Source organism: Alosa alosa, chromosome 24, assembly GCF_017589495.1.
Source record: "Alosa alosa isolate M-15738 ecotype Scorff River chromosome 24, AALO_Geno_1.1, whole genome shotgun sequence".
Taxonomy (NCBI): Eukaryota; Metazoa; Chordata; class Actinopteri; order Clupeiformes; family Clupeidae; genus Alosa; species Alosa alosa.
The window spans coordinates 375,243-401,380 of NC_063212.1; the positions used below are offsets into that span (position 1 = coordinate 375,243).

Sequence of the window (26,138 nt, forward strand, 5' to 3'; positions counted from 1 at the left end):
AGGACAAGTATCCAAACCATTCAGCAAAGGAAGAGGCCCTGACTTCAATCCAATTGAACAGTTTTGGAAGTTCAGGATTCACAAGAGGGACCCCTGGAATCTTCAATATTAAATGACTATCTGTTTAAAATAATGGGCCAAACACACACCAGAATAATGTGACTAATTAGTTTCATCAAACAGGAAATGCCTTGAAGCGGTCATTACGAATAAAGGCTTTTCCACAAAGTATTTAAGAAATTTCAGCAGGCGTATTCAATACTTTTTTCCTGTATCATTCCACTTTATTACACATAACTCTACCTATGGACTTTAATGTTTGGATTTTTTGGAGGCCTTGACTGGAGTTAAGCATGCTTTGTATATCAAATCTATCATGACCCGATTTACCCTATCCAGCAGGTCTCAGGTCAGCTCTTTGCCTCTGATGAAAATTTAGGCAAATTGGCAAAGTTTTGTAAAAGCACTCAGTATTACAATGTAACAACTATATGTAGGTACCCACAAATACATTATGCAAGTACAATGATAGTACATGTTGTTACACAGATTGTACCATTGTACCTAATTAGGTAAGTACACTGTAACAGCGACACATTAAAATAAAGTGTTACCCAATCAATCAATCAAAATCAAACAAACTCACTTTGAGGTGAATATCTCCTCAGACTAGTCTAAACTAATTACCAGTGTAGTGGTTTGGTTAAAAACATATTTTCAGTGAACTGTGGAATGTCATGAGATCGATGGATAACGTGGCAACTCTAACTAGAACAAATTGTGTCCACTTGAACGACTCTGAAATGTTTATGTCTGAATATCAAAATCCTTCAAAAGGAATTAAGTTCAGCGGCTGAAGGCTTAGCCAAACTGAGTAAAGGAATTCAGCAAATATACTTTACACACTTCCCCAACAAAGAAAACACAAATGGATCAAAAGTATTAAAAACATAATCATTTAATAAAAGTCTGAACACTTAATTTAAAAACACATTGAACAAGACTAGGACGATCAGTAGTCTTTTTCTTGGTTTTGTGGTCAACTGACTTTTCATCATTGATCATCATCTAAAAACAGGTTGTACCATATGACCACACACACACACACACACACACACACACACACACACACACACACTCTCTCTCTCGCTCTTCTTAATCTCATTCTCCTTCATCTCCATGCGGTGACCTTCGTTGACCCTGTCCTGTTCCCTTGGCCTGGTCCGGCCTTGCGTACTCGGTTGACCATGGTTTGCTGTGGTTGCCGCGGGGCTGTGACTGGACAGGGCTGTGGTGGCTCTGCCTCCTGCTTTCAAACAGAACAGAGAGCAGTTAACCAGCAATAGGACCCAAATTAGACTACTTTTAACAACCTACTGTAATATGCTGCTGATGCTTTTTTTTTTTAACTGCAAAAGGTAGAAGAGGCTTTGACACCTCATAAGAAGGTTTCAGCGTGGAGAGCCGTGAAGACCGGAACAGGCATTTACAACGAAAAGGCTATGAGCTATTTTGTAAAAGCATATAGGTAAGGATAAGGATATATACTCTTCTGATCCCGTGAGGGAAATTTGGTCTCTGCATTTAACCCAATCTGTGAATTAGTGAAACACACACAGCACACAGTGTACACATAGTGAGGTGAAGCACACACTAATCCCGGCGCAGTGAGCTGCCTGCATCAACAGCGGCGCTCGGGGAGCAGTGAGTGGTTAGGTGCCTTGCTCAAGGGCACTTCAGCCGTGGCTACTGATCGGGGCTCGAACCGGCAACCCTCCGGTTACCAGTTCAGAGTGCTAACCAGTAGGCCACGGCTGGTTAGCACTCTTATAACCGGTCTTATAACCGCTCTGATTAATGTCTTAATGTAATTTATAAATTGTTGTAATCCTGCTATTGTAAATGTTGTACTTCCCACATTATATTAGTCCACACTGGTTGTCACAAATATATTAACATGCATACACCTATAAACGAGTAAGAGCTGTGATGTGTTAATTGCATTAGAATGCTCTATTTGTTTCTGCTGTATGTAATATCCTGCAGTGTGTTGCAGCAGACTCAAGTAAGTGGTCTCCTACGCTGTCCTCACCTCACTCTTCTCCAGCTTGCTAAGCTTCTGGTCCAGGTTACTTTGGACGGCAGCCATGTTCTTCTCATACTCAGTCCTGGCACGACGGACAGAGGACACAGAAATAAACTATTTACTATTATAACTAATTATTACTTTATAATCTGGATTGTTAGCCTACTACATTAACCATGAAAGTAACAAGCATAACAAACAGAAACACATGTAAATCATAGAAGAAACTACAGACAAAACTATAAGAGACACACAGGCACATTCACACACAAGTCATGCAAGCCAAACACACATAAATGCAATAAACGGCACACACAGAAGTATGCCCAAGGTATCCACGCCCAAATCACTATCTGTCTGTCTGTGTGTCTGTCCGTCACACACTCCCCACCTGAGCAGGTTGTTGTAGAGCTGCTGAATGTGCTGCATGGTCTGGGTGTTGGCCTGGGGCTGCTTGAGCAGCTGGCTCAGTGGGTCTGAATGTGGGCTTCCCGCTGGCCCTCTGGCGCTCTGGGACAGGGCCGCCACCTGCGCATCAAGGAACGGCTCACCAGGGGAACAGTCCAAAAGCTGAGGGGAGAGTGTGAAGGTGTGTGTGAATTTGTAAGAATAACGGCTAATCCTGGACACAAGACATATACAAGTTCTTCCATTGCCGTTACCACTACCAATGGTAGAATGTAACACTTACCACTGATATACATTTCTTTGGACTGAAGCATCTCTTTGGTTAGAAATGTGCAAACTCTTGTAAAACAATGGAGTGTGTGTGTGAAATCTCACCTTGGTGATATAGTACTGGAGCTCACTATGTCTCTCTTGCCCCAATGATGACGACCCCTCCACAGTTTTTACTTTCAGGGGCGGGCTGTGGTGTTTAACTGGAGGTCCTCTATCCAAATCACTGCTGTACACCTCTGAGCTGAAGCTACTGTGATTGGCTCGTTGTTCAGGGGAGGAGGAGCTAACCTCTGCCTGGCTGAGGCTCTGGTTGCTGGTATGGAGGCGACTGGAGCTCTGACTGGCACTGTGACCCCTGAAGTGACTGGGAGGCTGATGTGGCCTTGAGCCATGGTCGCTGTGCTGGCCCTGGACTGCACGCTCAGGCCCATCCTGGCTGGACGGTTGAGATTTCGGTCTAGTTTTCTGGGCCAGGGTGTGACCCATGCTCTCTGCCTCAGCCAAGTTCTGGAACTGACCTGAGCTCTGGAAATGACTCGATGCCTGACTTGAGGTGGGGAACTGAGTTGTGGTCTGGAGCTGGCTCAAGTTCTGGAACTGATTTGATGTGTGAATCTGGCTTAAATTCTGGATCTGACTTGAGTTGTGGAACTGATTGGATGTGTGGAACTGTCTTAAGCTCTTGAACTGGTTTGGGCTCTGGAAAGGGTCTGGGTGGAGCATCTCACTTGTGCTATGAATGTGACTCTGCTGCTCCCGCTGCTGCTGCCTGTTGTTCATCTCTTTCTCTGCACTGTCTGTTCTCTCCGGTCCTCCCTTCCCTGTCCTCCCTCTATCCCCCTCTTCACCTCGCACTTTCTCCCAGAGGTCCAGATCACAGTTGCCAAGCGCTGTCAACACACACACAGACACACATTTGTGCATGTCAAAACAATGGACTCGTGGATAAGTGAAATAGCATATACTGTTATATACCGTTAGCAACAGAATTATTCACACCTCTAGCAAATATTGATTTAATGTTAATCTGGTGACTGAAAATGACACTGCCACATGCCAAAAGGTTGAAAGACAATGTCGGAGAAACATGGAAAGTAAACAGTAACACCTAAGTAAGCGAGAACACTAAAACAAGGGGCTACATTAGGATTCTGGAGGAAAAGATCAGGCAGTGTGCCGAGAGACCTGCCCCAATAGGCAGCGTTATACCATTAAACCACACAATGATCCAAAACATTCAGCCAAACAAGGCAAAACCTGGTTAACAGAAAACAATATCAACATTTTAGGGTGGCCCACCCAGAGTCTGGACCAGACCTCAATCCACCAAAAAGTGAGCACAAGGCCAGAGTGATGGCAAATAATCGTTCTTGCCGCAAAACCTAGATTGCTGCTAAAAAGGTCCAGTCTAGAATCATTGTGGAGAGTGGAGACATGGAGAGGCTTGGTAGATATGATACGAACCATTTTGAGCTGTGAATGCAAATAAAGATGTTTCCACTGATTATTTAAAAAGGGTATGAATGATTTCTGACATGCCATTTTTCATAAAACAAAAAAAATGTTGATTCCATGTTTCTACCACATTGTCTTACAACCGTTAGCCATGTGGCAGTGTCATTTTCAGTCAGAACAAACATATTGGTCAAGAGAAAATCAACATCAAATCAATATTTGCCAGAGGTATGAATAATTTTGTTCCTAACTGTACATGCTACACCTGCAGAACATATTATGCAAGAAAACAAGAATACTACTGAGCTGACTTCTCCCTCCTAGGGCATGAATGTTACCTGGGCACTTTATGTGTGAGCATGTGTGTGAGTGTATCTATTTAAAGATAGCACTGCAACAGACTTACAAGGCAGCCAGGGGCAAATATATTTAGCCAGTCAAAGATTAAAGCAGTCTCTAATAAGCTCTTTGCCTCACACACACACACACACACACACACACACACACACACACACACACACACACACACACACACACACACACACACACCAAGTCAAGTCAAGTAGTGAATCAGGAAAGATACATTTGCATCACATGTTTCCAGTTGTGTTTTTCTAAGCAGTATGTGTATGTTACATATTTACATGGCAAGGCATAGAGTGATTTGTGAATCTACAAATAGCAAATATGACCCTGCATCATGGATGTAAATATCTCCTGAGAGGATTTCACTGTGAGCAGATCAGAAAAGAGACTTAAGATTTCAGCGCTCACTCGTGTGTGCCTGCGCATGCGCTCACAAAAAACACACACCCCCACACACACACACACTACAGCTGAGCTGCTCAAGTGTTTATTTCATAGGGCTGCACAATTTGGAACAAAATATCCAATTGTGATTTTCTGACAGATATTGCGATTTGATTTTCTCTGTAATTATGGAAGGTCTAGCTTCGGTTCACTATTCCAAATTTCACTTTAAGTTGGGCCACTTGTGTTTGGTGAGCACGAGAAGCACAGCACTCCTGTTTAGTGAGCTTCATTGTCTCTAACACAAGGAGGATGACAGGAATATAAAAATCATAGATGTGACATGATTAACCATTGGGAGAGAGTTTCAAGCTGCATGATTAATTGCCGACTTCGCATTAATTTAGTTGAAATTGTGATTGTGATAAATCAATTGTGCAGCCCTAATATCTCATAATAAAAAAATTCAAACCAAACTCATTTGACAGATGACAGATCAGATGAGATGATAAAGAGAAGCATGGGATTGGCTTTAAAGGATAATTCCGGTGTGATTTTGACCTAAAGTGTGTTGAAACATGATACCGAGTGTGAACGTATGTCTCATAGCTCACCTCGGCTTGTCCCCTGCACACAGAAATCTGGCGCTAGTTAGCCAATTCTACCAACACAGTGTTTCGTTGTGGTGCCTCGGGCATCGGCCTAGCCATGCAAATAAATCACTGTTTCACACCATTTACGAGGCTCAAAGTAGCTCCATACTTCATTGGTAGACTTCCGAAGGCCTTGACATTTAAAACGAGACATAGAGAACTTTGAAAAAGCACTGGTAGTTTATTTACAAGACGATTTATACAGGCAGTACCTTAAGGAATTTTACCGTTCGACGCCATCTTGAATTTGGTCACGATAAGTTGAGGCAATCTGAAACAAACAGGTATGATAAGGGATCAGATTCCAAAAATAATTCCGTAGAAATGCATGGATTCCAGTTGCTGCTATTGGAAGCAACTGAATCCATGCATTTCCACTGAATTAGGTGATATTGACTTTAGGTCAATATCACACCGGAATTCTCCTTTAAGCTAGCATGCTACTGTGACGGAAGTAAAGCGAGAACCAGATTTTGTGGTGGGTAAAGGTGCTTATACACCTTATTTAGGGGGCCAACCAACATGGTCAGCCTGTAGCCAGCTGCAGATTTACCTTTTATACTATGTGTGTTATGTGTGTGTTATGTGTGTGTGTGTGTGTGTGTGTGTGATAGTGAGAGAGAGATACCTGTAAGGCCGGTCTCATCCAGCTGCGGTTCGAGGGAAGTGAAGATGTGACTGTGGTTAAAGACGGTATTATCAGACTCTCCTCCTCCTCCCATCTCTCGCTCTCCTCTCATCTCTCCATCTCTCTCTCTGGACAGATGGAGCACCACTGCCTGAGGGACTGTGAGAGACGGAAAGGATAGTCATGAGAGTGTTTTTTGTCTGCTACAAGTGTGTGTGTGTGTGTGTGATCTATATGGGTGTGTACCTGTTGAATGTGTGCTGTCTGTGTTGATTTGCTTGCAATTTGTTTTATTTTCTTCCACTGGAAAGTTATGGGTCCCAATACCTTCCCACAGACAGTGAGGCGAGAGGGGACCTTCCAACTGACACACACACACACACACACACACAGACACGGATGCAATGTTAAAGTCAATCTAAATGCTCCACACAAAACCTGAGACATGAATACTGAAAATTCAACAGGTTACCAGGTCTATTCATAAACAGGGTCAGCAGAGCATTAACCTCATGGACCTAAATAATGAAGTCAATCAGTAATGAGGCTTTAGCCAAAGCTAAGCTGCTCTCTCATACCTGACCCTGATTGGCCAACAACCTCAAAGCCTCAGTCCAATGGGAGCGCATCATGCCCTGCAGACGAGACACTAGCTCTGCCCTCTGATGCTCGAGCCTCCGCTTGCTGGTTGCCATGGAAACCAGCTGCTCCTGCATTACGGACAGTCTACATGCACAGACCACAACATAAGAGTCAGGCACAGAAAACACATACACACAGAGCCTTGCAATGATACACATACACACTTACTTGCTATCGCACTGTTGTGTGAAGGCGTGCAGCTTGTCCTCACGCTCCTGCAGCTGGGCTCTGAACTCGGTCTGCTGGGCAGACATCTCCCTGTCGTGCCGACAACTTAGGTCCAGCAGCTGCTTTCTACACACACAAACAATCATATTCAACACACAGACAGTGGAAAAAGGCACAAAGTCTGTGCACTGGCTAGCAATGTTGGTTGATAAGGACATCATGGCAGATTGGTGTATGGATAGTGTGCGGGGGATTACGGTAAGCGAATCGCGTCATTTCCTGTTTGTATTGTCAGAGTGGCTGCTCTCACGCTAGCTTGCTCCTGTTTTCTCTCCACGTAATCCACTTAATTAGACTACACCTAGGTTTTATTTGCGTAAAAACTCCACTCTTAACCACTCGTGTAGCCAATTCACTTGTCTAATCTATCTTAAGGACGATGGCAGAGTCCTCTGTCGCCCCTGCCTCTCCTTCCGATTCTCTCTGTTGCCCGGCGTGTCACATGCTAGCTAACTCTTCAGCCTCCTTTAGTGGACATGCTACTTGTAATAAATGCAGACTAATAGCTAGCTTGGAGGCGGGGATAGGTGAACTAGAGAATCGCATCCACACACTGGATCAGATTAGCAAACAGCTAGTGGCAGAACCCCTGGTGAATTGTGTGGATGCACCAGCCGTCAGCACAGTTAGCACAACCATGACAGCCCCCTCGCAGCAAGGGGATAGCTCTTGGGTGACTGTTAGGGGAGCTAGACCCAAGCGAAAGCAGCCCGTTGGGCCTGTTTCGCCTGGATCTAAATCCAAACGAAGGAAGCCCACTGCTAACCACCAATCTATTCATGTTTCTAATAGATTTTCCCCCTTAGCTAGCCCCGAGAAACCTGCTACTCTGGTCATTGCCGCTTCTACTATACGAAATGTGATGCTAGCGACTCCATCGGCCATAGTAAAATCGATATCTGGGGCCAGAGCTAACGACATCGAATCAAATTTGAAAGTGCTGGCTAAAGCTAATCGTAAATACTCGAAAATAGTCATCCACACCGGCACTAATGATATCCGATTGCGTCAATCGGAGATCACCAAACAAAACTTTATCTCCGTGTGCAGGTTCGCGCAACAGATGTCTGACTCTGTAACTTTCTCTGGACTCATAACTATTAAAAGAGGTGATGAAATGCTCAGCATAATTTCAGACCTCAACCGATGGCTGTCAAAGTGGTGTGCCAATAACAATGTGGGCTTCATAGATAACTTTAGCTCCTTCTGGGGGAAACCTGGACTGTTGAAAAGAGACGGTATCCATCCTACATGGGAGGGTACTGCCCTCCTTTCAAGGAACATAGACCGTCACCTAACCGAGGCTAGTTCCTGACGAACCAGAGATCCAGGAAGCAGAGATAATGTCTTACACAGATCTCTGCCGTCCTAACAGTCACCCAGGTATACAGGGCATACAAGGCCAAATAGAGAGGGTGTCTGTACCAAGACTGTCAACTCTTACTCGACCCACTAGGGGAATTATTCGTAGCACTCTTATTATGATAAAAACTTCTTCGGTTAAGCAAATTCCTCTATCACTATCAAATAAAACTGCCTTGGTTAATGAAATTATTACTGAAAATCATATAGATGTTATGTACCTTACTGAAACCTGGCTTAAACCAGATGAATACCTTCCATTAAATGAGTCTACACCTCCCTCCCCCATTTGAATTATCATACCATGGCAGGGGAGGTGGAGTAGCTACAATCTATCAATCTAGTCTTCTCACAACTCCCAAGCTCACACACAAGTTTAAATCTTTTGAAGTTCTAGTCCTCAATTTTTTACCGCCAGACTGGAAAACTAATCAGCCTGTAACTGTGGTCACATTGTACAGACCCCTGGCCCCTACACTGAATTCTTAGAGGAATTTTCTGATTTCCTTTCCACTTTAACTACCCAAACAGGAAAAAATACTTATATTGGGTGATTTTAATATTCATATGGATAATGTGAACGATTGTCTCACAATTGCATTTCAATCCCTAATTGACCATGTTGGGTTCTGCCAAAATGTTAATTCACCCAAATGTTATAACCATACTATTGATCTAGTCTTGTCATATGGCATAAGCATAGAGCAGTTAACAATCTTGCCACAACACCCGACCTTAACTGACCACCATCTAATTACTTTTACAATGACATTACAATATGCAGTACCTAATTTAACTGAATACTACAGCCGCGGCTTATCTGAAAAAACTAATGCAGACTTTCTAGAAAAAATTTTTTTCCGACTCATGAGGTCTTGTTAACAGATAATGTGATTAACTCATTATGCTCAACCCTTGACTCAGTAGCACCACTCAAAAAGAGAATAATGAAAACAAGTGAACTCCATGGTATACCACACAGACAAAAACACTCAAACAAACAGCGCTAAACTTGAACAAAAATGGGCACCACTAAATTGGAAGTTTTTAAAGCATGGAAAGATAGCCTTATCACCTACAAAAAACCACTTCGAAGCTAAGTCAACCTACTATTCCTCCCTGATCAAAGAAAACAAAAACAATACAAAATTTCTCTTTACCACAATCTCCCGCCTGACGAAGAGCCACACCGAAGTAACCGAATCTATCCCTATTTGCCTAAACAGTAATAACTTCATAAACTTTTTCAATGACAAAATTGAAACAATTAGAGATAAGATTAATAACCAATCAGTCTCACCAAATATTCATACTTCATTGGTGAACGGTGAAAAAATATAATTGAATCACAGATGAGATCTAACAACGTTGAATTCATTTACACCTATCGACATATTAGACCTCACTTCCACAATCTCTTCATCAAAATCTACAACTAGTTTACTAGATCCTATTCCTACCCATCTTCTGAAGACTGCTCTCCCTTTCTTGGATAATGCTCTGCTCTAGATTATAAATAACTCACTACTATCAGGCCATGTACCACAGTCGTTTAAGTTATCTGTTATTAAGCCATCCCTCAAAAAGCCTACCCTTGACCCTAACAACCTGGCCAACTATAGGCCTATATCTAATTTCCCTTTTTTGTCAAAAATACTAGAAAAATAGTAGTGTGAAAACAAATTGGTACCTTCTTGCATATGAATAAAATCAAAGAATTATATCAGTCTGGTTTCAGAGCTCACCACAGTACTGAATCAGCCTTAGTTAAAGTTTTTAATGACCTCCTCATTGCTGCCGATAATGGACATATATCAATATTGGTCCTCCTGGACCTCGGTGCTGCCTTTGACACCATAGACCACAATATACTACTCCACAGGCTTGAACATTTGATAGGCATTAAAGACTCAGCACTCGCTTGGTTTAGATCATATCTTTCTAACCGCAGACAATTTGTACAGGTTCACAATAAACCGTCTACCCAGACTATGGTAAAATATGGGGTGCCTCAAGGCTCAGTACTAGGGCTCCTGTTATTTTCTCTCTATATGCTTCCTCTAGGCTCAGAAATTAGGAAACATGGCATTAAATTTCATTCTTATGCAGACGATACACAACTATACCTTTCCATAAAACCTGACGAATTAACTCCGTTAGCCAAACTTGACACATGTATAAGAGACATAAAGACATGGATGACAAATAATTTCCTGCTTTTGAACTCCGATAAAACAGAAGTCATGGTTTTAGGTCCTAAAAAGACGAGGGATATCCTATCCCCATCACAGGCTACATTTACTTATCTTCGACTATCCTCATCCACAAGTGTTAAAAATCTAGGAGTTACAATTGACCAAGACCTATCACTAAGTAATCACATAAAACAGATCCAAAACTTCATTTTATCACTTAAGGAACATTTCAAAGATAAGGAAGTCTTTATCCTTACCAGACGCTGAGAAATTAATCCATGCTTTTGTCACCTCAAGGATTGATTATTGCAATGCTCTATATGCTGGCTGCAATAACACCTGTCTAAAGAGCCTACAGCTTATACAAAATGCAGCTGCTCACACACTCACTAGAACTAAAAAATACTGTATGAACATATTTCCCCTATCCTGGCATCTCTACACTGGCTGCCTGTTAAAAGTCGCATTGACTTCAAAATATTACTTCTAACATACAAAGCCATTAATGGCCAGGCACCAGAATATATTAAAGATCTCCTTGTCCCATATATAACCCACCTAGACCGCTCACGATCACAGAATACTGGCCTTCTTGTAATTCCAAGAATCTCAAAAACTACAGTAGGAGGCAGAGCTTTCAGCTATCGCACACCCCTCCTCTGGAATAATCTTCCTTCCTCAATTCGACTAGCAGACAACCTCCCTATTTTTAAGTCTAGACTTAAAACATACCTCTTTACTGCCTCCCATAGTTAGGTATGGTGCGGTGTGGAACTTCACCCACCTCAGGGATTTTTGGAATGGACCACCCTGGACCAGTCCTCGTGTGACTGGCACCCCAGTCGCGCGTGCGATGGTGGTCACTGACCATACCTGCGCTGGTGCCGACTACCCCTCATCATGCCTTAGTTATGCTGCTATAGCATAGTGCTGTCATGGACTTTTCATGTGCCATGCCGTACAACCCCCCCCTCTCCTCTTCTCTCCCTCTCTTGCCTATTCTCACTATGATCTACTGTAACAATATATAGTACCACTAATTACTTATTGACATTAACCATTTTCAGTAATATTAACCCACTCTACATCTCTCTTTTTTTCCCCTTACTGTACCTCACTTGTGAGGTATATCATCACCAGTCATCAACCATCCATGTGTTGGCCCTCCTCTCACCTGAAGTCCCATCCTTGACTGCCCTATTACTGTCCCCCTATCTGGATTCCTGGCCCGTACAGCCTAGCGACCAATCACCTGCCTATGACAATTCTGCCCGGATTCCTGGCCTTTCTGCCGACCCACCACATGCCCCATGACCACTCCCTTCCCCTGGACAAATCCAATGCTGGACTATTTGAAAATTCTGTCACTAAATCAGGATTAATGAATTATCAAACCAGATACGTAATCACCCCACCTCTTGTAACTTTCTGCTCAAGTGCTTTTTAACACCATGTCTTATTCTCTACACCTGACTATCATATGCATGTCATGTATACAGACCTTACTGTCCTGTATTGACCCTAGGCAGATGGGTCAGGCCCTTGAGTCATGGATCTGCTCAAGGTTTCTTCCTATATGTATCTCCAATTCTAGGGAGTTTTTCCTCCTCCCCTATTACCCATGGGCCTCTCTCTTTCTTTTCTTTTCTTCCTTTCTTTCCTTTTTCTCTGATTGCCTACATTCTGTAAAGCGCCATGATACATGTGTAATGTTTAAGCACAATAAATTGAATTGAATTGGTGTGTATGTCTGCAGTTCAAGTGTGTGTGTGTGTGTTTGTGTGTGTGTGTGTAAGTGTGTATGTGTGTGTGTAAGTACCTACCTATGTTGTTCTCGTAGCTTGGAGGTGCTGGTGGCATTCTCCTCTTGAATATGCACGAGTCTCTCAGTAACCTCCTGCTCCACCGACAGCTTCAGTTCCACCTCCAGCTGAGAACGCTCTGCTTCAAAACGAGCCTAACACAAACACCAAGTATTATTTTTTTTTTCTTTCTTTTTAAAAAAAATTAAGTTTTGCCATATTATACAAGATATACAAATATTTACAAAACCCCACAAATCTTACATAATCCAAATGAGTGTAAAAGACGTGTGACATACAGTATAGAAAGACTATTTGACATACATAGAACACCAAAAAATATAAAACATATAAAGACAGTATTTATGCTATAGGGGACAGTTTACAATGGGGGTGGAGGAGGTGTGTATGTGTGTGTGTGTGTGTGTGTGTGTGTGTGTGTGTGTGTGTGTGTATGAATAGGCATGTTTGTGTGTCCGTATGATGAGTGTTTCTTTGTTCTGAGTTGTGTTATGCTGTAAATATGACAGGGAGTGGGTAGGAAGTGGAAATATGGAAATTGAGGAGCAGGTGAAAGAGCCAATTATTTTCTTCTGACTGCTCTGGCCCTTACCGTGGCCTCACACACCAAGGGCCCTATCATGACAGTCAAAAGCGCATCGTCACTCGTCAGAAGCTTATTCAAATTTAATAGGATGTGTCCAGTCCACATTGGGAGGGTTTTCGTTATCAAGCGTTGAGCGCATGGCGCAACAAGGTGTTCCTAGGTTTTTTAATCAGTCATATGGGGTGTGTTTGGGGCGTAACATCATTTAAACCAATGAGAATGACATCTGTCATTCCCTTTAACGGCGCAAAGCGCAATGTCAAATAAATGCATCGGTATTTTGGCATTCAACGGCGCATTTGAAGGAGGCTGCTTGCGAGACCGTATGGAATAGTCATTCCACTAAACCATACTTTACTAAAACCTAGCATAGCCTTCACGCATTTGCACTATATTATTTGAACTGCTTATATCTCATGACAGTGCGTCTTCAGCTGTGCTCCATACGTGTCTCTCGCCTCTCCCCTATCACTTTTAACCGTCATTACCAATTTGCAAATGATGGTGAATAACTTCTCATCATGAGATGTACAGTATTTCATAATATCTTTATTCTAATTATGTTTCCAATATGTGTTGTAATACTGCAATTTGTAATGTTTTGCATGGACGTGCGCTGTTCGTTCATGAATGATAGAAGGATGGTGCGTGCATCTGCCAATATGACTATGTTGACTAGGGCTGGGCGATATGGCTGAAAACTGTATCACGATATAAGTATTTCATATCGGTCGATATCGATAATTATTGATTTTTTAAAAATCTATTTCAGATAAGGACCAGAAGGGGAAAAAAAAGTTAAATTTAAACACTTTTAACTTTAACTAACACTTAACCTTCCTTTGATTTGAATCACCTCAGTTATCAATCAAAGCAAACAGGGCAAAGAAATAGCAACACAATCATGAAAAACACTCAAATAAATAATTGTGCACATAAGTCTGAATGAGCAGCACTGGTTGAAGCCTGGAAATATTGTAAACAAAGTAATTTGCTAGTTTATCATGGCAAGTCTGGTTAGACCAGGGGTGGGCAAACTTTTTGGCTCAAGGGCCACACTGGGTTTTGAAAATTGGCCGGCGGGCCGCACAACAACCACCCCCCCCAATACATTTTTTATAGCCTATAATTTAGTATGACAAAATATTTCTTTTAAAATATTAATTGCTTAAAATACTGCTAATTTTATGCTGTTTAACAAATGTATAAATTGTGCACTGTCGTTTAATTCACGTTTATTTCTCAATGATCTTCTGCCTGCTACGGTATGGCCCTCTTACACTTTTTAAATGGGTGGGAACTACTGCTGCCTTCATGATTTCCTTTTAAAAGTTTCTTATAAGAAGGAGATATCAATTATCAACAATGACAAGCCAGCTGGAACCTGCGGCTCTCTCTCCCTCTCGTGAGTGCAGACGCGTTCCCAATTAAATGGATCGTATGTTCACGTTAGATCTGCTGCAAAGGAGATAACTAAGAGTTAACTTAGTTTAACATGATGTTATCTCTATTTAACATGATGTTTTGACATTGACATTGTAAACGTTCTCTAAGGAGAGTGGAAAGCAGTTCGCAGTAAAGCTAACCAACGTCGTCTCTATCGCAGGAAAAAAATATCGAGCAGCCTGATAACCAAATGAAATGCTCAGCGGGCCGGATGAAAGTGCTTGGCGGGCCGGATCCGGGTTAGACTGTTCAGTTTCCCCACGTGTTTTAAGTTTCAAATGAATACTTTTTCTCCTTGGGACAGGCCCGTTTGAGTCTTGGAAAATACTTTTCCATTTGCATCGGGATTGAGTTGATTAGAATTTAGCAGTCAATTTTATGCAACAGTTTTGAACAAATTTGTGCAGCGTGCTAATGATGCTAACCGGATTTAATAGCAATTCAGTCGTCTTGCCACGATTGAATGTTTGGATTACATGATGCTGAGGAGGGATGCACCTAGAGAGAGAGAGAGAGGGAGAGGGGGACGGGGCAAGGACTCATTGAGAGTCTGTGTTGAGGTAGGCCTACTTCTATCGTCTACTCTGGTAGAGTTGCACATACTAGCTACAATGCAAGATATATTTAGCCTATTTATTTATGGACAACGTAAGGCGGGAGGTGTGTGTTGCTTTTAATTATCGAATGTTCTATCGAACGCATTTTTTATTGATATCGATTACATGTCTATTGCGATACATATCTCTATATTTTATCCAAGGGCGTCAGTTTGTTTTTAGAAGTGGTGGGGACAGTAACCATAAGCTTGAGTGTGGTTTGAAAAGTGCGGGGTACCCTTATGTAAGCTATTCATCCATTCAACTCTGCATTACAATATGCTCAACAGTAGTGTTGCGCCGGTTAAGTTTTTTTTAACATCCGCACCCACCCGACCCGTCAGGAGAGTCGATCTGCACCCACTCGACCCTCAAAAATATGCACTGATTAACTACCCGAACCTGACCCGAACCGACAAAAAAAACAACAAAAAAACAATGTGCCTATAGCCTAGGCTATCCTTTGTAAACTGTGCGTAGCCTACAATTTATTCATGAAATCATTCAATATTACAACAATAAAAATAGCTTGTGTGCTGTCTTAATTGAAACATGCTTCACGCACAAATGATAGCCTAGGGCAGTGGTCCCCAAACTTTTTCTTCCGAGGGCGAGCTCACTATGCCTGGCTCTAAGAGAGGGCCAGAGACTCGGAGTACATCAGTAACCACAGAGCTAGCTTAGCGCTGTGAACAAAGGCAGTCTACCTTAGTCAAATATTCCATGACATTTAATCAATAGGCTATTGCAATTTAATATCATCGTTATCTGTGTTTATATTGCCATCATGCCATATCAGTGTAAAATGTAGCTCAAATGAAATAATAATAATAGCACTCAAAACTATAAGCAGGGAGTCCCAAAAGTATATTTTGAACTCTGAACTTTGCATAGGCTACACAGCTCAAGTTGTGAACAAGCAATATCCTACAAATAATTTTAAGTTACAGAAACATCTGAAATGACCACCATTCTAACTTTCACTCACCTGATGAGAACTTTGTGAACTCTGTATGCACATTTCCAGTTCCAGAAAGTTCCAGAATTATGACTTGAATAGAAGTTAGTTAGTTATAAACAATTAATTGATACATTTTTAGAATACTTTGAGCACTGATGCAGTCAGCAGAGGCCTCTTGCAGGTAGGCCTACTATACATTTCATTCCGTTTTCGATGGCAAACGCGAAACAGCGCCAAAACAACCACCAGTGGACAAAAAGAGTATTACATGTGTACTGGTAAAGTGGTGGTTCAGGATTTTGGACATAGGACCTCATTTCCAAGTAAGCAAGTGTGATATTTATCAGTGGAGACCGTTTTCAACACGTTTCATCCAGTCCTTCTAATTGCAGAGTTCGCAGGTGCTAGGGTAGTCAACGGTATGTGCTAGCCTGCCACTAAAGACAGTCTTACCCACTCCAAAGTACACCCGAGGCAATACCAATGTTGGTATCGATACTATCGATATTTGGATCGATATGCCCATATGCCCCAACCGATTGCATTCCTAGCTACAGTCAACTCTAACAGGCATTAAATGACTGGAGGGTCGGGTGGGTGCAGATCGACGCTTCTGACGGGTCGGGTGGGTGCAGATGTTAAAAAACCTTAACCGCGCAACACTACTCCACACATATCCAGGCAGGTGTGCATGCTGTGAGGATGTGATTGTGCGCGCCTATCGCATGGTTTAGACTCGATGATTTCGGTATGTGGGGATTTTTTCGGTCGCAATTGGTTTGGACATTTTTAGAAGTGGTGGGGACAAAATTCAAATTATAAATAGTGGTGGGGACATAACCCCCCCGTCATCTACGCGTATGCTTTTATCGCCCAGCCCTACTGTTGACAATGCGCTCTTAAAATAACATAAACAACTCGCCATAGACTTCTGACCAGGTGTATAATAGCGATTTTTAGACAATGCGCCAGGCCACTCCCTAGGTTGTTAATTACCACACTTCTGGGCGCATTGTTTAAAAAATAAACGTGCAAAATAAGCAATTAAACTTCGCGCCTGGTGGAAAACGAGTTTTACGCCATGCGCCAGGGTGCAAACTACAGCCCCAAGCATTCAGACACGGACAGTTACAATACATACTTCAGTTATATATTTCACCTGGTCACCAAGTATAATCTGAAGCATTATTTAAAATGAGTTTTACGGGTAGGTACCTCTCCAACTGTGTGTAAAGATTGTTTAGACCAACTATCTCTACCATTGTACATTCTAATCAATTGAAAAATCAAATGACAGTTATAGCTAGGATTTGTTAAGATAAGATAGAACATCTGAGATACTATAGGACACCGCCATGAGTTCAGGAATTGCTTCTGTAATAGGAAGTTTGAAACTTAAGCTAAGAAGCAGTAAAGATGTTTTTCTGTAATGAGGTTCTTGGTGTGTTACCTGGTCCAGAGCTCGGTCCACTCTGGCAGCGTCTCTCTCCCTCCTCATCTCCTCTAGCTGCTCCATCTCCTCCTTCAGCCGACCCCTCAGGTCCTCACAGTCCTGCTGGGCCTGCTCACCACTCAGCTGCACACACACACATTGAATCAATATATGCACACGCAGATTGCAAAATACACAAATACATGTATTATTATATTTACATACAGTGCAACCAGAAGGTTTTCAGATCCATTTGACGTTTTCCACATTTTATGTTTCAGACTCATCTTTAAATTGATTCATTTTTCTTTCCTTATCAATCTACACACAATACTCTAATACTCCACAAAAAAGCAGCTGTTTGGAGTGTTTTGTACATTTCTAAATAGCCAGTGCAGTTCCCGTTCAGACATGCTATTCCTGTAGAAAACCCGTAGCCCAATTACATGCCTACAGGTAGGTCTGATTTAAAAAAATAGGATGATAGTGAAAAACATCATTCCAGCTAAGCATTCAACTTAGACTATTGAACTCTGATTTCTGACACTAAATAGGGTTCATGCATCATCATACAGGATATGTAACCATCCCACCTCTTGTAACATACACCTCAGGTGGCTTTAAACACCATGTTCTATTCTCTACATCTAACTAACTTATGCATTTCTCATGTATACAGACCTTACTGTTCTGTAACTAACCCTAGGCAGATGGGTCAGGCCCTTGAGTCACAACAGCGCCTCTTCCACCTAAGAAGACTCAAGAAATTTGGCATGGGTCCCAGCGTTCTCCGTTCCTTCTACAGAAGCACCATTGAAAGCAAACTAACCGGATGCATATCTGCCTGGTATGGGAACTGCTGTTCACAACCGCAGAGCAATTCAAAGGTTGGTGAGGACAGCTCAGAAGATTTGTGGCTGTGGGGTCCCTTCAATTTGGGACATTGCAGTCGGAATTGTCGTTTGTTTATTCAAAGTCTAAAGTCAGTCCAAAGTAGCCTGGGCTATTCGAAATGTCAGTTTATTGCACATCATTTTTACGTCATTTTGAATAGCCACTGTAGACCCATGTTTGTTGGTGTGTTGTTGCAAAATCTGCAGTGTCATTTTATGCAAGCAAACTGCATACAGGGAGTCTTTATTGTTGAGGTCAGACATGGTAATCATCCAGACATCTTGTATCTTGACCCACATTGTGCCCTGATTCAGTGCTGCCAAAACTCTGCTTACCCTCTGTCTCTGGTCCTGTGCTGTGCTGTGTGAGTGGCTACAGTAGAGCGGAGAAAGCCAATGTGTGCTTCTTTTACTGATATATTTACCGATATCTTTTGCATTACTTATCCAAACAACGTCAAACTTGGCAAGTTTGAAATCAATCGGACGAACGACTCAAGAGATATGCGAATAACTACGTTACTATACACCAACTGGCCTGTAGGTGGCCGGAGACATGTCAACCCATCCCATTACCACTTATTTCATGTATAGCGCCACCTAGTTAAAAATTAAAAAGCAAAAAATTAGGTGTTTTCATCACAATATCTCTGGCTGACATGGTCAAAACTGCACGAAATTGAAAGTGTAGGATCATTATGACACCCTCCTAATGCATGCCAAGTTTTGTGGACTTTTCGCTCATGGGGGCCTTACAATAAAATAATTTATGTGTACATTTAGTGACCGTTACACCAACAAGGATTCCCGGACACTGAAAGACCGGGTACACCGAAACTTGGTGGGCATGTAACCCCACATGGATAGCATGGAACCATCGTTTTTTGTTTTGATCTGTAGCCCCCCCGCTGTATTGGATCCCCTGAAAGGAGGGTAGGGCAGACACAGTTTTCTGTGAATATCTTGAGAACCGTAGGGCCTAGGATGACCAATTTTTTCCGTATGTTTGCCTCAAGGGGTCATGTTAACCCATTCCATGTGCACACATGTGCATAAACAGATACACACGCACACACATACATTCACAGTAATCATACGTATGACACATACTCACACAGTAGACATATGTACGTATGCATGCACATGCACAAACACACATACGCAGGCAAACACACATGCACGCACACACACACACCCACACACACACATAAACATAAACGTGTACACGCACACATGCACACAATTCAAGAATTTCTCAGAATTATGGGCAAGATGGGGGTGGGGTTGTATAAAATGAATTTTACATGTGAAATCTATGAACTAATCATATTTTGGTACTTGTTGTCTAGCAGATACCAGTGAGAATAGAGTGTGGATAATGCATAAGACAGTTAGAATCATATAGGCCTTTCAGCGTGATTTATTTTTGTGGAAAAAATGTGCTGGACTGGGCGGCGGTCATATTTTGTAGCGCTCTGCGGTACATCTAGTTATGACCGCTTCGCTGCGCGGCGGTCATAATTATGACATATTATATCATAATTACGAGATAATTGTCTCATAATTACAAGATAGCCTAATTATGATTTATGACACATTTTCAATTCTGCCCCCACTGTGTTGCAATGACAGTCTAGCTATTAGAGAAGATAGACAACAGCCTCCCAAGAGCAGTCTGAAGCTGAAGTTCCTTTCAAACCTTTACTTAGGATTCACTGTTAAACTAAGCAGACCAACAGAGTACATCTCGGTTATTTCCTTCAATGTTTTGTTTAAGAGCAATCATGTAGACTAGCATTTCAAGTTACAGAATAGAAACTAATGTGTTAGCTTATGGCTAATGTATATGAGAAATCCCATAGAAATGCTAACGGTTAGCATAATCAATAAAAGTAGATATTTAGAACTTCAGTCCATTTACGAAAGGGTTACATAAAAAGAGTTCTTTGTTTACAACTGACTATTTTCTCTCAATATAATAGGTGTAGGAAAAATGTGACTGTTTAACTCATCAATGCCACTTGAACAAGTAGCCTAGCTGCACAAAATAAACAATAGGTGTGCGTGTGACAACGTGGATGGAGGTAGCCCTATGCGTAGTAGTACCTCCACCTATTGGTTAGGACTGTCAACATGCAACATTGTATTGCCTTTGGGCAAAGAGTAGCCTATCGAAGCTTCTATACTCTTTGCTTTGGGGTTGTTGGCGATTTGACAGGCTTATTTTTCATGCCACTTAAAGACATGTTAATCTCTCAAAGTACGAAAGTCATTCAAAGCAGGAAATCAGTAGGAAATATGTGCTTGCTTTTATTGAAAGGCTGTTTAGATCCTCAGCACGGATCCTATCCTTCCTAATTTTTCTCGTAATTATGAGCCATCGTAAATAACAGACAAACAGACAGACAAACGAACAGATGAACAGACAGACGTTCCAACCTATTTGCCTATAACTGTGTGTGAATCCACATGCTTGTGTGTGTGCTTGTGAGAGTGTCTGCATGCACATCCACTGCATGTCTATGTGTACATAAGTATGTTTGCATATATGCAAGTATTGTATCTGCTTGTAAGTGTGTGTATGTGTGTCATACATGAGTAAGTGTGTGTGTGTGTGTGTGTGTGATTGTGTGCCTTACCCTTTCCGTCTCGAGCTCCCGCGCTTGCTGGCTGAATTGCTCCTGCAGCTCCCTCTCCCTGCGGCTGCTCTGCTCCCGCTGCTGCTCCAGCTGAGCCCGAGAGGCCTGGGTCTGGAGTTGGAGCCTCTCCGCCTCTGACCTGACCTCCTCCCCTTCTGCCCGCAGATGCTGGCACTCTTCATGGAGCTGATCCACAGACGTTCGCAGCTCCAACACTTGCTTTTCCTGCGTGCCAACACACACACACATACACTCTCTTAACATGTGCATCAGTGGCGGCTAGTAATTGTGTTGTGCAATTGTGTGTCCATTGCATTCTAAAACATTCTCTCAAAACAAAAATAGTCTGCTTTTAACATCTGCCTTTGCCTTGTGTGCTTCTTTGGGCTGAGAGTTTTTTTGTTTTCTACATACAATTTGTGCAGAGTGTGCATTACCAGTTCTTTGTTGGAGTTTTCCAGCTCCTCTTTCAGCTTCTGTTCTCTGTCTAAAGCCTCTGCAGCCTGAGAGAGGCACTTCTCAAATTCAGCCAGCGTCTGAAACACACAAACACACACAATACAATTATTTCCTGTGTATTAGCCACATGGTATATACCGTATTTTCCGAACTATAAGTCACACTTTAGTGTATATTAGTCGACTTAGTCAACGTAATAGACCATAAAAATTAGTCAACGGCATTTTTTTTAGTCTCCCGTCTCAAACAGCTCACTGTAATGTTATTAACTCTTGAGAAGTACAATGACTGTCTTTGGATGTTAAACAGGCTGCTTAGATTTTGGCAGTACTGTTTTAAACCATGCACGCAAGTGTAGGCTAAACGCAAGCAGCAAAGCTGCGTGCCTGCCTGATTTCAACGCGATTCATTATTGGGAAAAGCTAAACGGGGGTGCTAAGCTAAGCGTAGTAGGCTACACTAGTCCAGACTCTGACTAATATAGTATTGTAGAAATTGCAATAAATTAAGTGAAGAAAGTGTCTCACGCTGACAACACAACGGCGTGCCGTTTATCATTCATACAAAAAAACGTTAAAATGAACATGACACCTAGCCTGGAAATCCAGACCCTGGAAATCTAGAAAGATTAAGGGTCTGGCCATGCATGCATAAGCATGCATTTGAAAATCTCACTGCACGCAATTGGATAACACTACGACCAATGCTTACTGACTGATTCCAGACTTCGTTGCAATTGGATAATACTACAACCAATGACTGATTCCGGACTTCACCTTGCAGTGCTGTCGTTATCTGTTTAGCTTGCCTCTGGCCCGTCTATGTCAGATACACCTATGTGATTGGTTTCCCTACGATAGAAGGGACATAAGTAATGATCATCATTAATCATTGCCAGTAGTCTGGCTTTCACCAGACCAAGCTCAATCTTTTAAGACTGAACATAGGTCTGGGGAGTCCGCTATGTATTTTCTACTGCACAAGAGGCGGATTATTTTCAAATGACCGTACTGGATAGTCATTCACCAATCTGACCAACGAACTGGGTGACATTTGCAGAGCGGCGTGAAAACTCCAGGCTCTCCCGCTATAGTCATCGCAGCGCCAGGTGGATAAGCCAGCTTGTGATTGGTCCCGGCAAAATTGTAACGGAAGCAGCAGAAAAAGATGAACAGGTTTCCAGCCTGAACTGCAAGGCGAAAAAGAAATTGCCGGCGGATCAGGCTGGATTCACCCAACCTACATTCTATGTTTAGATTGTTAATACATAATGTTTTTGAACAGTTTACTTAACCCTCTTCATTTACCAGTGTTGCACGGAGTCATAAAAAAAATATTTTAATGATATTCGGGTTATTTGCGGGCGGGTCAGTTAAAATTAATGAAATATATATATTTTTTAAAAATACTGAAAATATCACGAGAAGGCTAACATCAATATTTAACTCATAATTGCTTTTCAAAGATCATTGGTTGCAGCACTTGCCACATAGTCAAGTCAAGTCAGTTTTATTTGTATAACCAATTTCTATTGCTTGCAATTCCCAGACCTCAAGCAAGCAATAGATTGCTTTATATTATACACTAGACCTAATAACGCGTCACTCAGTAAAATAATGCTGATACTTTACCACCTGCCCAGATTAAACTTTTAGTCTACAGCCATGAGCATTTGATAAGGGATGTCATGGGTAAAGGTCACCTGCAGGAATAAATGTAATGTTACACAGACTAAGCACAGCCATATCTATGTATAGGTCATGGTAGGTTTGTGCATTGGTATGTGCATAAAAATTGCCTTATTTCTGTGTACCTTTAACCTCATAGTCGAAGAATATTTGCTAAATCAATGTATAAACCTTGATTAATAGTCGGGACATTACGATACTTACTCCGCACGCAAACAACATTCTTTACACTCTACCCTCACTTTAGCCAGTCTAATGTGGTGTTTCTGGATGGTTAAACAGTGCATTATGTGTACATGAATGCATAGTGTGTCACCTCCTGCTGTTTGGTTTGAGCCCTCTCTGCCGCATCCTTCTCCTCCTGGAGTCTCTTCACTCCCTCACTCTTCTCTTGCTCATGCCGGCGCCAGCCTTCCACCACCTTCGCCAGCGTCTGGGAAAGACAGAGGGAGGGAGAGAAAGAGGGACAACATCATTAATATAACATGCTTTGAAAATAGTTTGTTATGGGACGTTGGCACTTTGAGGAAGGAAACTGTGCAAACTATACAAAAAATGACTTGAGAGATTCAAATGTGTACCAGTCCTTACCAGTGTACCAGTCCTCATTATTATGCATTCATAAAACATGTGTGTGTGTGTGTGTGTCTTACCTTGTCTAACTGCTCGATCATGATGTCCTTCTTCCGGTCAGCTGAGATAGCCAGGGCCAGCTGCTGCTGCAGGGCAAGAGTCCTGTTCTGCAGCAACGACAGCTGTTGCTCACAGTGCTGAGAGAGAGACAGAAAGAGAGAGTGAGATAGAAATTCAAACAAAGTGAAAAAATAGTGAGAATATATTCTTTTTAGCTAAAAAGAGCTCCCTTTAGATTTTGCTTTTGTGGCATATTAGTTGTATTATTATAGATTTGATGAGTAAAAATGCCCATACAAATTCTGACAACTTGAAAATGACAACACATTTACTGCTCTACAACTACTACACTTTTCACACACGGACAAACACACTTTCAGTCTGCCAGCTAAGCAGAATAAGAACTAAAGCTTCTAGATGATTCAATTGAGGCCTGGTTAAGGAGTTATACACCGCTGCTACATTCCTCCCACACACACCACCAGCGATTAACATTGTACTGAGTGCTACTGAGTAATTAAGTAATGACATTAAGTAATGACATCAATACAGACACACACACACACACACACACACACAAAGAGTTCAGATGCGAAACCCTCTAAACGCCACCTCCATCAAAAATTAGATAAAGATGGTGAGTGAATGCTCTCCACACATAGTATAGGTTAAGTAAGGAATAACGGTCGTTGAGGTGTCCTGTTATACGGAATTAATGGACGAGAGCGAGGCAAAAAACTCCCCGACGCGCAGCCGAGTAGCACCAAAATAGTATGCAAAGGAGACAAGCGGTTCCGTTTAAAAAAAGAAGCCGACTTGTTCAGTTTGTTGTAGAACTTTCTTTGGCCCTTACAGTTAGCTTGTTTACAGTTGATTCCACTGCTTCCAGGCTCAACCATCTTCCTACTATTGTTGTTATAGTTATTCATAAGCATTGATATGGAACGGTGCTTAAACTTTTTTTTACCAGATCTACTTCATAGATGTCCCATTAAATAGCCACCCTTTCTTCTCTCCGTGTGATAATCAAATAATTTCAGACGGATTTAGAGGATTTTTGTGGTCTTGTAATTTTCCACCAACCCTCCTTCCACCAACATTTTCCTTCCCCGTCTCTCTCAATCTTTTTGCCAAAACAACACAACATTGTGACCGCAAAGAGTAGCCCCAGCAATACTGATGAAGCAAATCAGGTGCCACTGTTTGACAAGCTGGTGTCCTACCTGGCAAACTGTTACACAAATCATTTAGGCAGAGTGTGTGTGTGTGTGTGTGTGTGTGGGCAGTGCACTACCCCTTTTTCTTTAATATCATTAGAGTAAGGATTTGGCTGGGTGAAATGTACCTGTGTCCTAAATCATGGCACACAGACACAGACACTTTGTGGCCAAAAAAGCTTACTGTGGCTATTTCCATCTGAGCAGTAAGCTAATAATCCTACTCACTCTGTTCCAGGTCGTATAATATATGTGAGTGTGTGTGTGTGTGTGTGTGTTTTTAGAAACTGGGCCAGAACACTCATTACTACATCAAGATGTTAAAATACTTAGAAAAGACATTCACATTTAGAATTCCTTGCCAAAGATAGCCTTGAGCTACATCAGCTTGAGTTGAATTAGAGAGTCTGTGTGTGTCTCCATAAAGTGTCTGTATGGATACATACTTTAAGCCGTAACAATCCGACAGTGCTATGGCAACTTTAACCTACATTGTCAGTAATAGAGGTCCTTGTGTGATGCAGAAAGTATCTTACTTATGGACTTCTTATTTGTCTTTTTATCAATTCATAATTAAGATAACAGTTTGTGCAGAGTCTGTAATGTCAGTTCAGTGTTTCCCACAGAATTGAATTCCATTTGTGGTGGTTGGTTTGCATAATTAACTTAAATGCAACAGTTTTTAACAAATTAGCACAGTTTGGTTATGATGCTAACCAGATTTAAGCACAATTTAGTACAACCTGGAAAATCATTGTGTGGTGGTCAATGTTGATATTGTGGTGGGCCGCCACAAATAAGTCAATGTACGGGAAACACTACAGTTACTGTAACTGGCAGTACCTTTCGACGTGTGCGTTCACGCTCCAGACTCTCCTTCAACACCTGTGTCTCCCCTGACAATGGCGGTGGAGCGCGTTCAGAGTGCAAGCGGGTATAGCGGGGGAAGAGGTCTTCCAAACCAGTCATGGAGAGAGGAGGGGAGACAGAGGGGAACAGAGGAGCACTGAGAAGAGAGAGAAAAAGACAAAGGAAGAGAGAGGGAGGAGATGGTTTTGCTTCTTTTTTTTTAGGTTCAAATGAGT

General features: G+C 41.9%; 1 protein-coding gene across 1 annotated transcript in view; it reads right to left on the minus strand.

Annotated features, from left to right (window-relative positions):
• Positions 1–940: 940 nt before the first annotated feature.
• Positions 941–26,138, minus strand: part of cntrob (centrobin, centrosomal BRCA2 interacting protein) — a 30,486-nt gene continuing 5,288 nt past the window's right edge. The window contains exons 6-20 of the mRNA XM_048237012.1: positions 25,897–26,059; positions 23,857–23,973; positions 23,520–23,636; positions 21,494–21,592; positions 21,057–21,281; positions 17,543–17,668; positions 12,504–12,637; positions 7,064–7,189; positions 6,832–6,979; positions 6,500–6,617; positions 6,254–6,412; positions 2,870–3,657; positions 2,478–2,656; positions 2,093–2,168; positions 941–1,306 (exon numbers count right to left, since the gene is read on the minus strand). Coding sequence (XP_048092969.1) covers positions 1,172–1,306; positions 2,093–2,168; positions 2,478–2,656; positions 2,870–3,657; positions 6,254–6,412; positions 6,500–6,617; positions 6,832–6,979; positions 7,064–7,189; positions 12,504–12,637; positions 17,543–17,668; positions 21,057–21,281; positions 21,494–21,592; positions 23,520–23,636; positions 23,857–23,973; positions 25,897–26,059 — 2,710 coding nt within the window. The 3' untranslated portion in view covers positions 941–1,171. The remainder of the gene's footprint in view (positions 1,307–2,092; positions 2,169–2,477; positions 2,657–2,869; positions 3,658–6,253; positions 6,413–6,499; positions 6,618–6,831; positions 6,980–7,063; positions 7,190–12,503; positions 12,638–17,542; positions 17,669–21,056; positions 21,282–21,493; positions 21,593–23,519; positions 23,637–23,856; positions 23,974–25,896; positions 26,060–26,138) is intronic.